Source organism: Meles meles, chromosome 12, assembly GCF_922984935.1.
Source record: "Meles meles chromosome 12, mMelMel3.1 paternal haplotype, whole genome shotgun sequence".
In the NCBI taxonomy this organism is placed as follows: domain Eukaryota; kingdom Metazoa; phylum Chordata; class Mammalia; order Carnivora; family Mustelidae; genus Meles; species Meles meles.
The window spans coordinates 22,512,188-22,526,811 of record NC_060077.1 but is presented as its reverse complement, the minus strand read 5'-3'; the positions used below and the strand labels follow the sequence as shown (position 1 = coordinate 22,526,811).

Here is a 14,624-nt window from a genome sequence, read left to right as displayed (position 1 = left end):
CCCTGTCATCTCTGGGGGCAGGTGCTTTGTCAGGGCAAGTTCTAGTCGGCAGCTGAGGGAGCTCTTTCCTTATTCCTGATGATTTCAAGGTTCTCACAGTCTTGGTAGTCTGGTTCTTCCCGGAACGCCCAAGTGTCTGTGGGGAGTAGTTGTAGCTTCTGTACAGGGAACCAGTGGATGGAGGTATCGTTAAATACGTCCGTGTACTGTGAAGTCTCAGGCAGCTCAAGCTCCTCCAGTCCTTTTAAAACCTGAGCAGGAAAATTCAAATGTAAAATACACGAACCTGACGGTCATAGTAAACCCCACACTTCCGGGTGCCATTTATCAGTCACCCCAGGTTACCTTTTTAAAAAAAAAATGACTAGAATATGTTGACTTAAGCCTGTCTGTGACAAACTGGAAGCTCCAAGTACAGTACAGTACAGTAACTTCACTGTGCCCTCCGTGAGCCCCTCATGAGCTCCGCCCACATGCACAAAGGCAGAATTCACAATTAACATGGAAATGGTCTGGTTTCACACCCTTTTTCATCCTCGCTCCTTCCTTTACACAGATACCTTTGCAATGTAGGCATAATTTTTCTGTAGAATCCTTGCCAGCAATCTGGAAATTAAAAAAAACAAGCCCAGCATGACTAGGAGGTATGGGAGTGGTTTTATCTAACTTAAGACATTATAGAAATGCAAAGTAGTTTAAAGATAGCAAACATTTTAAAAAGGAGGGGAACGTGGAGTAGGTTCAATAATCCATAGAAAAGGTGAATGTCTCATAACCAACCACTCCTTTTGTGAGGGGAGGAGTGACAGACGCCTAAGGCATGTGCAGCTAAGAGAGCAAATGGTCTCCACCACTTTTGGTTTTTTTAAGATTTGACTTCTTTGCTGGAGAGAGAGCAAGAAGCACAAGAGCACAAGCAGGGGGAGCAGCAGGCAGAGGGAGAAGCAGGCTTCCTGCGGAGCAAGGAGCCCAGTGTGGGAGTCGATCCCAGGACCCCGGGATCATGACCTAAACCAAAGGCAGATGCCCAACCGAGCCACCCAGGCATCCCAACACCACTTTTAAAAAAAACTTGTGCACCTGAAGGGAAGGGAGGAATCTTGCCAAGCAGACCTCCTTAACTCTGCGGCTTTACTCGGGGTTGGTGTCCCTAACCTTGTCTGCTTTCCTATAGACCAGCATCTCCCGCGCATGGGTCTGTCAGGAAAGCCCCTGCCGCGGCCTGACGGGACCTCTGCGCTCCCACTCACCTCTCCTCGAGTCCTCTGAAGCTGTTCCCGATGATAAGCATCTTGGCAAGGGCGTCCACCGACCAGTTACTGCACAGAAGGTTGTTGTACAGGGCTGTGCCGCAGTGGGGCATGTAGAAGATGGTGGGCTCGCCGTGGACACTCCGTCTTCCTTCCTGCGGGGATGGCATGTGCAGTGTGAGCCCCTCCGCTCTTCCCGGGAGGTCACGGCAGGGGCACAGGGCACGTCTGTGAAGAGCTGAGTGCTCTCACCACAAAGTAATCACAGTGCATGGGGTGAGGGATACAGGTCAGCCACCCTTCTGTATGTGTTTCACAACAGACCTGTGTACCAAGCCAGGCTGCACACCTTAGACCGACTTCTACATCCGTGACAGCAGCACCTCTGGAGGAAACCAGGAGCTGCGAGGGGGCAAGTTGAAACCGCCTGGAAACAAACCCCTTCCTCCACGAACAGTCAGGTTATCGTGTGGCCTAACAGAAACTGATAGATGAAGTGGGCCTCAAAGTCGGGAAATCGTGAGGTCCAGAAAGAACTTGCGTTTACTGAAGAGATGTGTATCCCACAAATATAGAAAGCTCTGGATCAGCAGAGGGGCTTCTTGGGTCTGTGACAGCAAGGGCAGGAGGGGTGGCAACAGTTACTGTCCCCATGGACTGTGCATGGTCAGCCTCTGGGCCTCCTGGGTCCCTTTATGCAGATGCCTATCAGTCCCTTCCAAATGTCTGCTGGGGGACACAACAGCCCCTCCTGGGGACCGTGGCTCCACAGGCATACCCACGGCAGGGACATAGGCCCTGCCTGCCCTGGCCTCTCTGCTCTGTTCTCTCCTCCCTTCTGTTCATCACAAACAGGCAGGAGCCTGCCTGGGGCCATCCAGTCAACTCCTGGTGGGCCTGCAATCCCAGCACCAACCGAGGAAACCTTCCTCTAGCCCCTCAAGCGGCACAGAGTGTTTTCCCCTCTCTGTTCTGCTCACCACATACTTGTTTACAGGCCACACACCTTAATGGGACCCTGGGCTCCCTGGAGGCTGGGACTGCATCTATCCTGGCATCCCCCCAAAGTCCATGCCTGGCACAGAGCAGGCACCCAGAAAAGAAGACGGCATGCATGGAGTGGCAGGGTTTCAGGGCCCCACCAATATCAGTGAAGGATTCTCTTGTCTCAGCTAGGCTTGATTTTCGGGCTTTGTAATAAAGGAGATGGCCATTTTGGAAGACAGAGAGGGATCAAATGACCACTCTGTAATCCCCCCAGCAACGCAGAGCGGCTTGCAGGGGTGTGTGCCTACACTGGCTTCAGGCCCTGCTGCTGAGGTGATCTTGCTCCGCATCTCAGTTTCACCTCCGGGGCAGAAGATCTACCCATAGCTCCCAGCCAGATGCTATGGGTGTGACTGGGCTACCACGCAGAGAGAGATATACTCTCCCCTTCTATGACCTCTCCTAGGACAGGGTAAATCCCAACCAGAAAGCCCTCCTTTGAGGCACTGATACTGTGTACCCCTTTATTTTTTAACACCACCAGTAAGTACCAACTTAGGAAATTACCAGAGGTTCCTGGACATGGGATTCTCACCAGAATTTGGCAAATATAACAGGTTTCAGTCCATGCCATTTGTGCCATTTGGCATTTTTGTGATGGGCACCACCTAGGCCACGATGTGGGTCACTGCCAGGTCCCCTGTGATAGGCGCCGGGAAGGCACGTGAGCAGCAGGAAGGAGGGAATGATGGCTAATGCAGAGCAGGTGCCTGCATGGGGCACAGCCTGGGGGTCCCCTTTGGTCAGCAGTCACACAGCCCTCCTGCTCCCCTTCCCCAAGACTCACCTCGTTCTCACTGAGAACAGTCACACCAAGGCTCTTCAGAACCACAATTTCTAGCTGGCTGAACAGAGGGTCATACACCCAGCAGTGCCTCCTAGGAATCTGCAGAAGGGGATAATGGGTTCCATCAACCCAAAGATCTGTGTGCAGACCGTGTGCAAGACCAAGGGATGGAGTGATCAACAAGAATCTAAAAATGTACCTGGCACTTTTCCAGGAAGAGCAGCAGAAATGTGAGCTGGTGTCTAGCTATGACGCAGGTGGCAAAGTTTCCAATGCCATAACATACACACTTCCAACGGCAGGTTCCTGGGACTGGGCTCTCCCCTGGGATGAAGCCAGGAGTCACAGCAGACTCATCTGGCGAGGAGTCAAGATGCAGGTTTCCAAGGGCTTCTGAAAGAGTCCCCTCAGGGACCTTCAGTTGTTCCAGATGTTTTATAAGACAGCTGTTGATGGTTTCTGAAAGAGCAGACCCCCGAACACAGTCAGAGGGCGTGCTCTGACCCTGTGAACTAAGTCCGTCACATAAGTCCACAGACCCAGGGAGAAAAGGAGCAATTTGGGAAAGGCTTCATTCAGCTCCTCAGGGAGAAGGCAGCGGGACTCACTCCCCAACATGCCTGGAAGGTACGGCCAGGCCCACCAGCACCACAGGCTGTCCTGGATCCCTATGCACTCCCCAGCCTGCAACCCCAGAGAACTTTCCAGTAAAAAATAGGCTTCATTTATGGGCACGGTTTCCACCCAGAACTCTAATGTGAACTGTGTCTAATTTATTAAGAGGTGCCTGATAAATGCGGGTTATGCTCTGAAATACCTATTTTTTTGATTATAATAAAGAACCTAGAAACAGAGCTCTCAAAATCACACTATAAAATGCTGGGAATAGGAATATTTAATGTGTAAAAACTTCAAAGAAAAAAAAGGCTGGGGCTTTTGGAGTCTAACAAAAAATATTATGTTTAAATCTTCTCACATGGCAGTGAGTTCTCTTGTCTCTCATTTTATTATACTGATACTGAATTTATTTGAACAATCTGTACACAAAACAACTGTGTGGCCAGTCAGATGCCGATTTTCACTTACTAGCAAAGCTACCTTAAAAACAGTCCCCCGTCTTGGAAAGGCTGCGGGCAGAACTGGCTCTTTCAGTCCTTGCTGCTGAAAGTCCTGGTAGAAGATTTTAGGAAAACACTTGACAGCAGATAACAAGCTAGTCACTGCCTGTCACTGAGTAAGTCCACTTCTGGGAGAATGTCCTGAGAGGATCATCCTAAATTTGGTAAGAGTTTTACATAAAAAGGTGCTCATTGAACAGTTATGCGTAAGAACTAAAAAAAACAAAGGAAACAAACTAACTGTCCCTCAATACTAACGGCTATACGTTCCCTCCCCATATTAACATTTATGTGGCCACAGACTGTTTAGGGACAGGTCACAACTGAATGGGGAAGAACAGGTCTACGTGGCCATGTTGAGGCAGAGTGCATGAAGAGTAAATTTCAACAATGACAGTGGCAGCAGACGCTGATGGCCCCCCTGTGCCCAGCCAAGCACTGTCCTAACCCCTTAACCAAACAGCCTCATTTAATCCCCCAAATTACACCACAGGATATGCACACTGTCACTTCCCTTTCACAGATATAGAAACGGAGGGTCAAGGCTAGTAAGTGCCAAGACACACGACTGTGAGCGGGAAGTCGGAATTAGAACTCAGCTCTGTGAAGAAAAACAGCACCAAATATGGACTGGACTCCTTTCTTTGCCCACATTCAGGCCCTCCTCCCACACCTTCCACCCCCAGCCTCGGCCATCTGGTACACACCTAGTGCCAGACTCCAGAAATCAGACAGAAGTAGGTCCTTCCTATTAAAAGAAAAAGGCATGGTCATTCTCCAACCTTCCCCAGGCCGCCCCCTCAGGGACCCTTCTCCTGACCACAAGCTGGATATAGGGATGGAGCGGCCTCCCACACAGCGCTCCCAGAGCACCCGGAGTGGCCCTGGAGTGGCCAGGGGAGGATCCACAGTATGCGTGTCCAGAGCAGACCAGTAGGCCGGTGTTCAGAGAGGGCAGAAGGTTTGCTAGAGGACATCCCGATTCCCAAGGACCCCTCTGGGTCTCTTCTGTATCCTCCTCGGTCCATACCACAGCTGAGCACAGACATCGAGCTCCATACAGTTGCTAGATGCATAGAGTGCACCTCTCTGAGCTTTGGTTTCCTCGCCTCTAGAATGTGGGAAAGAATCGTCCCTATCAAGCAGGCTTGCAGAAGGGAGCATATGGGTCAACACAGAGCATTGGGCCTTGCACACAGTGGGGACTCAAATAAGTCTTTGTAATTATAAATAATTCCAAGGTGAAAGTGAAAGGAGACACGAATCCAGTGTCTGGGCTTGCTTTATTCACGTCAACTGGCTTACGCAAACCTAAAGCAGAACATAGTCAACAGTGATGTGATCTGAAACAAACTCCATGAACTGTCCGATCAAAAGACATACAGTGGTTGAAAACACAATACCCATCCATGTGCCGTCCACAAAAGACTCACTTTAGACATATGGACAACACAGACCAAAAGTGAAGGGACAGAAAAGATGTTCTGTGCAAGTGAGAATCAAGACAGAGCTGGAAGAGCTATAATCAGACAAAACAGAATTCAGCGCTGTTTAAAAACATACCAACATTTGTGAGACGCAACAAAAGTGGTTCTAAGAGGGAAGTTTACAGTGATACAGGCCTGCCTCAAGAAGCAAGAGAAGTCGCACATGCATGCCCCATTGTGACACCTTGTGATCTAGAAAAAGAACAGACTAAGCCCAAAGTCAGTAAAAGGAAGGAAATAACAAACATCAGAACACAAATAAATCAAAGAGGGACAAAAAAAAAAAAAAAAAAAAGAGAGAAACGATCACGGTGCCTGGGTGAATGGCTCAGTTGGTTAAGTGCCTAAGTGCTGTTCTTGGCTCAGGTCATGATCTCAGGGTCTTGAGACAGCGCCCTGCGTCAGACTGCACTCAGTGTGAAGTCAGCTAGGGATTCTCTCTCCCGCTCTGCTTCTCCCCCTGTGTGCGTGTGCTCTCTCTCTCTCTCAAATAAATAACTGTAAACAACACCAAAACACACACACTCACACACACACAAAACTGAAAAAGCTTTAGCTACAAACACCAAGAAAAAAAGAGGGGACTTAAAATCAGAAATGACGGAGGAGATGTTACGACACCACAAAAATACAAAGGCTCAAAGGGACTGCTGTGAACAGCACACAGCAACCATTTGGACAAACTCAATCAGCAATATATTTATTTTTAAGTTTCAAGTTTTTATTTAAATTCTAGTTAGTTGGGGTGCCTGGGTGGCTCAGCTGGTTGAGCGTCTAACTCTTGGTTTCGTCTCAGGGCCATGAGACTGAGCCCCGAGTCAGGGTCCAAGCTCAGCATGGAGTCTGCTTGAGACTCTCTCTCCTCCTCTCCCTCTCCCCCTCCTGCTCATACTGTCTCTCTCTCATATGAATGAATGAATGAATGAATGGATCCTAGCCAGTTTACATACGCGTATAATATTAGTTTCAGGAATAGAATTTAGTGATTCAACACTAACATAAAGCACCCACTACTCATCATATGAATTTAAAACCTCCGCAAAAACCAAGTTCCAAGACCAGATGCTTTTTTTTTTTTTTTTTAAAGATTTTATTTGACAGATCACAAGTAGGCAGAGAGGCAGGAAGAGCAGGGGGAGGGGGGCAGCAGGGGCGGAAGCAGGCTCCCTGCTGAGCAGAGAGCCCAATGCGGGGCTCGATCCCAGGACCCTGAGATCATGATGAGCTGAAGGCAGAGGCTTAACCCACTGAGCCACCCAGGCACCCAAGACCAGATGCTTTTAATGGTGAATTCTACCATTCAGGGAACAAATCATACCAGTCCTTCTAAAACTTTTCCAAAAAACAGAAACGAAATCTCCCAAACTCATTTGCTGAAGCCAACATTACCCTGATACCAAAACCAGACAAGGACACCCCAAGAAAAGAAAATTACAGGCCAACATCCCTGACGAACATAGATGCAAAAATGTTCAACAAAATACTAGCAAACCAAATTCACAAATATGCTGAAAGGATCATACACCATGATCAAGTGGGATTTATTCCAGGAATGCAAAGATGGTTCACACATGCACATCAATCAAGGTGATACATCACGTTAACAAAATGAAGAACAGCAGCGCCTGGGTGCCTCAGTTGGTTGAGCACCTGCCTTTGACTCGGGTCAGGTCATGATCCTGGGGTCCTGGGATTGGGCCCTGCATCGGGCTCCCTACTCAGTAGGGGGCCTGTTTCTCCCTCTCCCGCTGCCCCTCCCCCTGGCTCGTGCTGGCTCTCTCTCAAATAAAATCTTTTTTAAAAAGTTTTAAAAAATGAAGGATAAAAATCATGTGATTATCTTGAGAGATGCAGAAAAAGCTTTTGACAAAATTTAATATCCATTTATGATAAAAATTCTCAACAGAGTTGGTATAGCGGGAACATACCTCAACATAATAAAGGCCACATATGACAAGCCCACAGGTAACATCACATCCAATAGTGAAAAGTTTCAACTATTACTATTTCCTCTAAGAGCCTCTAAGATTAGGAATTTTCCTGATCCTTCCTCGCCACTTTTATTCAACACAGTATTAGAAATCCTAGACAGAGCAAGTATGCAAGAAAAATAAATAAAAGAAAGAAGTAAAATGGTCACTACTTACAGATGACAAGTATATAAGGAAAACCTTAAAGACTCCACTGAAAAACTGATCAAACCACTAAATGAATTCAGTAAATGTACAGGATACAATATCAATATACAAAAATGTGTTGAGTTTCCATACGCTAATAATGAACACCAGAAAAAGAAATTAGGAAGATGATCCCACTTGAAGTTGCACCAAAAAGAATAAAATACCCAGGAATAAACTTCAAGTAGGTGAAAGCCTATATACTATAAGATGTTAAGGAAAGAAACTGAAGACAACATACGTCAATGGAAAAACACTCCTTGCTCATGGATTAGAAGAATTGTGTTAAAGTGTCTAAACTTCCCCAAGCAATCTACAGATTCAATGCAATTTCTATCAAAATCCTAACTGCATTTTCACAGAAATAGAACAAAGGATCCAAAAATTTATATGACACCACAAAAGACTCCAAATAGCCAGAGCAATCTAGACAAAGAAGAAGCATGCTAAAGGCACCCCACCTGCTGATTTCAGTCTATTACAAAGCTAGAGTAATCAAAACAATTTAATATTGGCATAGAAACAGACATGCAGCTTACCAGAGAGAGTCCAGAAGCAAACACACACATCTGTGGTTCACTACCTTATGACAAGGAGCCAAGAATATAAAGGGGGAAAGAAGAGTCTCTTTCATCAACAGTGCTGGGAAAAAAGAGACAGCCACTGCAAAAGAATGAAACTGCACCATCTTACGCCATACACAAATATTAACTCAAAATGGATTCAAGACCAGAGTGTAAGATCTGAAACCATAAAACTCTGAGCAGAAAACACAGGGGAAAAGCTACTTGACATAGGTCTTGGCAGTGACTTTCTTAACCTGATACCAAAGGTAAAAACAGCAGCAACAACAAAAAAACATGTGGGACTACATCAAACTGAAAAGCTTCTGACCAGCAAGGAAACCATCCACAAAATAAAAAAGCAACATACTGTATGGGAAAACATTTGCAAATTATATATCTGATAAGGGGTTGATAGCCAAAATAGGAAGAACTCATGCAACTCAATAGCAAAAAACAAATAAACAAAAAACCCCCACAAGCAATCTAATTTAAAAATGGGCAGATCCAAATAGACATTTTTCTCAAGAAGACATACAGATGGTCAACGCGAACATGAAAAGATGCTCAACACCATTAATCATCAGGGAAATGCAAATAAAAACCACAATGAGACACCACTTCACACCTGTTAGAATGGCCATTAACAAAAAGACAAGAAATACAAGCTTTGGTGAAGATGTGGAGAAGAGAAAAACGCTTGTGCACTGTTAGTGGGAGTATAAGTTGGTGCAGCCACTGTGAAAAACAGTACAGAAGATCCTCAAAAAAATTAAAAATAGAACTTCCATAGGATCCAGCAATTTCCCTTCTGAGTACCTGAAGGAAATGAAAACACGAACTCAAGAAGATATATTCACCCCTGTGTACACTGCAGGATTATTTACAACAGTGAAAATGAAGAAACGACCTAAATGCCATCAGCTGATGAATGGATAACGAAACTGCGGTCGATACACACAGTGGAATCCTACTCAGCCATAGTAAAGGATGAAATCTTTCCATTTGCAGTGGTGGATCTTGAAGGCATTATGCTGAGTAAAACAGGCCAGACAGAAAGACAAATACTAGAAATCACTTACATAGGGAGCCTTAAACCAAACCAAACAAAAAACTGAGCTCACAGAACAGATGGGTGACTGCCAGAGGTAGGGGGTTGGAAGTGGGAGAAATGGCTGAAGGGGTCAAAAGGAAAAAGAAAATAAGCCCAATTACAGCATCTTTTTTTTTTTTTTTAATTAAGTAAGTTGTACCCCCAATGTGGGTCAAACTCAGAACCCTGAGATCAAGAGTCACACGCTCCACTAGCAGAGCCAGCCAGGAGCCCGGAATTATAGCATCTTCTGATGCTCAGAGTGTTTTGAGAAAGGCTAAAGTAACATAATCTACAATATTCTGAGGGCTATGTATATATTTGGTAAACATAAAAAAGAGAGAACGCAGACTTCAGAGTCACACTCAGGTCTGTACCTGGTTCTAATATTTACTATGATGTTAAGCAACTGACTTTTTAAAAGTTTTGTTTATTTCTTTGAGAGAGAGAGCAAGAGAGAGTGATCACAAGCAGGGGTAGGGATAAAGGGAGAGGGAGAAGCAGACGCCCTGCTGAGCAGGGAGCCCGACAAGGGGCTCGATCCCAGAACTCTGGGATTATGACTTGAGCCAAAGGGAGATGCTTAACTGACTGGGCCACCCAGGCATTCCCTACTTAACCTCTTTTGTGCCTGTGTTTCCCAAACTCTGAGGATAATATGAATATTTACTCTTAGAACAGCTTTTATTTTTAAACTTTTTAAAAGTTTAATTAATTAAACTTTAATTAATTTAATTAATTGAATTTAATTCAATTTAAAAATTAAATGAGAGAGCGGTCACTTAATGAGACTCTTAATGATAAGAGAACAAAAGGTAGATAGAGGGAAGGTGGGTGGGGAATGGACTAGATGGGTGATGGGGATAAGGAAGGCACATGTTATGATGAGCACTGGATGTGTGTATGTGATGGATCACTGAATTCTCCTGAAACCAATATTGCCCTGTATGTTAAATAACTAGAATTTAAATAAAAATTTGAAAAGAAAAAAAGAAAAGAAAATCCGAAAGGACAATACAGTTAAAGCAAAGTCTATATTTACTCAAAAAACAAAAACAAAAACAAAAACCCATGTATTAAGTGGACCACACAGTTCAAACCCATGTTGGCCAAGGGTCAAGTGGAGTACTGGAAATCCTAGCCAGACCAATCACACAAGAAAAATAAATAAATAAATAAGACATCTAAATTGGAAAGGAAGAAGTAAAGGTCACTATTTTTAGATGACATGATATTACACGTAGAAAACCCTAAAAAGACAACACCAAAAAAACTATTAAAATAAATGAATTCAGTAAAGTTGCAGGATAAAAAGTACATAAAAATCTGTTGCATTTTTATACACTGATAAGAAACGATCAGAAAAATAATTTTTTTAAAAATCACATTTACAACTGCATCAAAAAACCCAAGACACTTAGAGATAAATTTAACCAAGGAGGTGAAAGCCTTTATACTGAAAACTACAAGACATTAAGGAAAGAAACTGAAGACAACACAAGTAAATGGAAAGACACTCCATGCTCATGGATTAGAATAATTCATAATGTTAAACTGTCTATACTACCCAAAGTCATCTAGAGATTCAATGGATTTTTCTATCAAAATTCCAATGATCAAAAAAAAATTCCAATGACATTTTTCACTAACATAAGACAAAGAATCTTTAAAATTTGTATGGAACCACAGAAGACTCTGAATAGCCAAAGCAATCTTAAGAAAGAACAAAGCTGGAGGCCTCATGCTCCCAGATTTCAAACTCCATTACAAAGCTATAGTGATTGCTGGCATACTGACTTAACAACAGACACACAGATCACCAGAACAGAAGAGAGAGCTCAGAAGGAAACCCACACACATCTATGGTCCAGCATCTTATGACAAAGGAGCCAAGAATATACAAAGGGAAAAGAACAATCTCTTTAATAAACCTTGCTGGGATAACCGGGCAGCCACATGTGAAAGAAAGAAACCGCACCACGTGTCTTACATTATATACAAAAATTATCTCAAAATGGATTAAAGACTTGAATATAAGACCTGAAACCATAAAACTCTTAGCACAAAACATAAGGGAAAAGCTGCTTGATGTGGGTCCTGGTAATGATTTTTTTGGATCACACTCCAAAAGCCAAGGCAATAAAAGCAAAAATAAATAAGTGAAACTACATCAAACCAAAAAGCTCCTGCCCAGCACGGAAAATCGCCAAAAAAAGAAACAGGCAACTTCTACCGCCTCTGAGAAAAGATTTGTAGAGCATATATCTTATAAAGGGTTAATATCCAATATATATAAAGAACTCATACAACTCAATTAACAACAAAAAACAATGTAATTAAAAAATGGAAAGATTACCCAAACAGACATTATCCATGGAAGACATACAGAGAGCCAACAGGTAATGATGTTCAACATCATTAATCATCAGGGAAATGCAAATCAAAACAATGAGATATCGCCTCACACTGGTTAGAAAGGTTAGTATCAAAAAGAGTCGAAATCACAGATGTTAGCAAGGATGCGGAGGAAAGGGAACCCTCGTGCAGGGTTGGTGGGAATGCAAGTAGGTGCAACCACTATGGAAAACAATATGCAGGCTCCTTAAAAAATTAAAAACAGAACTACCCTACAATCCAGCAATTTCTCTTCTGGCCATTTATCCAAAGAAAACAAAAACACCTATTTGAAAAGATATACAAACCCCCATGTTCATTGCAGCATTATTTATAATAGCTAAGATATGAGGACAACCTACATGTCTATGGAGGAATGAATTGATAAAGAAGATGTGATTTACGAATATAAAGTGAAATACTATTCAGCCGTAAGAAAGAACAAAATCGGGCGCGTGGGTGGCTCAGTGGGTTAAAGCTCCTCCTTCGGCTCAGGTCACGGTCTCAGGGTCCCGGGATCAAGCCCCGCATCGGGCTCTCTGCTCACCGGGGAGCCTGCTTTCCCCCTTTCTCTGCCTGCCTCTCTGCCTACTTGTGATCTCTCTCTGTCAAATAAATAAATAATAAAATCTTTAAAAAAAAATTTTTTTTTAAAAAGAAAGAACAAAATCTTTCCATTTGCAACAACATGGATGGACCCTGAGGTCATGATGCTAAGTGAAATAAGTCAAAGACAAATAGTTTGTGACATCACTTTCATATGGCATCTAAAAAAACTGAGCTTAAAGATACAGGCAACAGGGGCACCTGAGTGGCTCAGTGGGTTAAGCCTCTGCCTTCGGCTCAGGTCATGATCTCAGGGTCCTGGGATCCAGTCCCGCGTCAGGCTCTCTGCTTGGCAGGGAGCCTGCTTCCTCCTCTCTCTCTCTCTGCCTGACTCTCTGCCTACTTATAATAAATAAAATCTTTAAAAAAAAAAAAAAAGATACAGGCAACAGATGGGTGGTTGACGGGCAGGGGGATGGGTGTGAAATGGGTGACAGGGATCCAAAGGTACAAACATACAGGGATAAAATAAGAAAGTCACAGGATGTAATGTATAACATGGCAACTATAGTTAATAACACTGTATTGCAAACTCAGAAGTTGCTAAGAGAGTAATCTTAAAAGTTACCATAAGAAAAAAGTTTTGTAAAACAAAACTGTATTTAAACTGCTAAGCCATACGCCATTGTTCAGGGGACTCAGAAAGTACACAGTACTGCAAAAATCTGCGCGGGAGGCTGCCCTCACGTTCCTCACAGAGGCTAAAGGAGAGCTTTGTAAACTGGTGAGTGCATGCACAGAATAGCATGTAAGGTGCTGGGCTCCTCTCTACTTACAGCACTGGGCACTGCATCACACTTAGGGGTACAGGAAGAAGCAGGGAGTTTCTGGGGATACTGAAGAAGCTGAGGAAGAATAACAATGCAGAGTGTATGGAAAGTGCCTTACAGGTTTTCCAAATCTGTGGGCATGTTCCATTACACAGGTATCTTTTAAGATCCTACTCAGGCTCAGTAGGCTGGGCAGCCAACTTCTTTAATTCATTGGTAACCTCTGTGTCATCCCTGTCTCTTGACCCTAATTCTGGGGGAGAGGAGAACATAAAATTGGTCTAATTTCTCTCCGTTGGGATGGTCCTTCAGCTGTTGATCTGAATAACTAACAAATACTGTTACTTACTTACCTTAAAGGACTGCAAATGAATAAAGACAACAATAATAACAAAAATAGGTAATATTTATTCCTCTGTGTTAGGCACTGTTCTAAGCCGTAAGGTGCACAGCAAAGCATGGAGGCATGAGGGACTGGGATAAGCCCTAATAACGGAGAGCTTTGTAGCACCTTCTGTAGCACCTTTGTAGCACGGTTCTGGAGCCGCAGAGACAAGGACTTGAAATCTGGTTCCAAATATTATCTGTGTCTCTAAGACTCAGCCCTCTCAGGATCCTAGCTGACCGAGATACTCAAACTGGTAAAGTGTGTAAAGTGCTTACGCCAGTGGCAGGCACACAGCAGCTCCTCAATTAACTAATGATGATAATCAAGAGGATGGTAATCACGTTGGTGTTCCCAGCGCTAACAATAACAATAACCAATACTGATATAATATTAATCCCAAACGCTGGTACTACGCTTGCCCCGCACCAGGTACCGTGGTTTATGCATTTACTTTCCAAATGGGTTATATTAACTAATTCACTAAACCGTCAAAACAAGCCTATATAGGTACTGTTTTCAGGTTCGTCACTCGGATGAAAAAACTGAGGCAGAGAGATTACATATCTTGCCCAAGGTCACGGAGATGGAAGTGCAATAAAAGGAACAACAACCTTTACTACAATTCAGTCTGTAATAAGCTGTTCCCTCCGTTAAATCCGCACAATAACCCTAAGGGTTTGAGGTTCTGCCCACTTTACAGATGCCGAGACTGAGGCTCAGTCCCAGAGCCCAGCCCAGCACTCACCCGGCCTCCCGGATGCGACGAAGCACGACTCCACAGTCCGCCTCAGGCTGGGTCTCCAGGGCCCGCAGGGCCACCTCCCTGCCCCGCGGTCGCCGCTCCGCAGAGCGTCTTTTCCTTCGCGGAGCCGCGGCCTGCCACGGTTCCAGCGCCGCAGACGCCATGACCCTCTGGCGTCACGGGCGCGCCTTCGGACGTCATC

General features: G+C 44.3%; 1 protein-coding gene across 1 annotated transcript; it reads right to left on the bottom strand.

The window, feature by feature from the left end:
- Window positions 1–38: 38 nt before the first annotated feature.
- SRRD (SRR1 domain containing) lies at window positions 39–14,589 on the bottom strand. Its single transcript, XM_046024776.1, has 7 exons — window positions 14,426–14,589; window positions 4,910–4,950; window positions 3,284–3,543; window positions 3,085–3,183; window positions 1,251–1,405; window positions 561–606; window positions 39–251 (listed from the first exon to the last, which is right to left on the bottom strand). The coding sequence occupies exons 1-7, from the start codon at window positions 14,584–14,586 to the stop codon at window positions 42–44; spliced, it is 972 nt and encodes a 323-aa protein (XP_045880732.1). The 5' UTR covers window positions 14,587–14,589; the 3' UTR covers window positions 39–41.
- Between the last annotated feature and the right edge of the window lie 35 nt (window positions 14,590–14,624).

Bases quoted from the DNA above. Each gene is read 5' to 3' on its own strand.
- SRRD (XM_046024776.1), bottom strand. From the start codon at position 14,586: ATGGCGTCTGCGGCGCTGGAACCGTGGCAGGCCGCGGCTCCGCGAAGG. The intron at 4,951-14,425 runs GTGAGTGCTGGG...TTCTTTTAATAG, and splicing joins CGTCGCATCCGGGAGGCCGG to GAAGGACCTACTTCTGTCTG. The intron at 3,184-3,283 runs GTACATTTTTAG...CCCCTTCTGCAG, and splicing joins TCTTCCTGGAAAAGTGCCAG to ATTCCTAGGAGGCACTGCTG.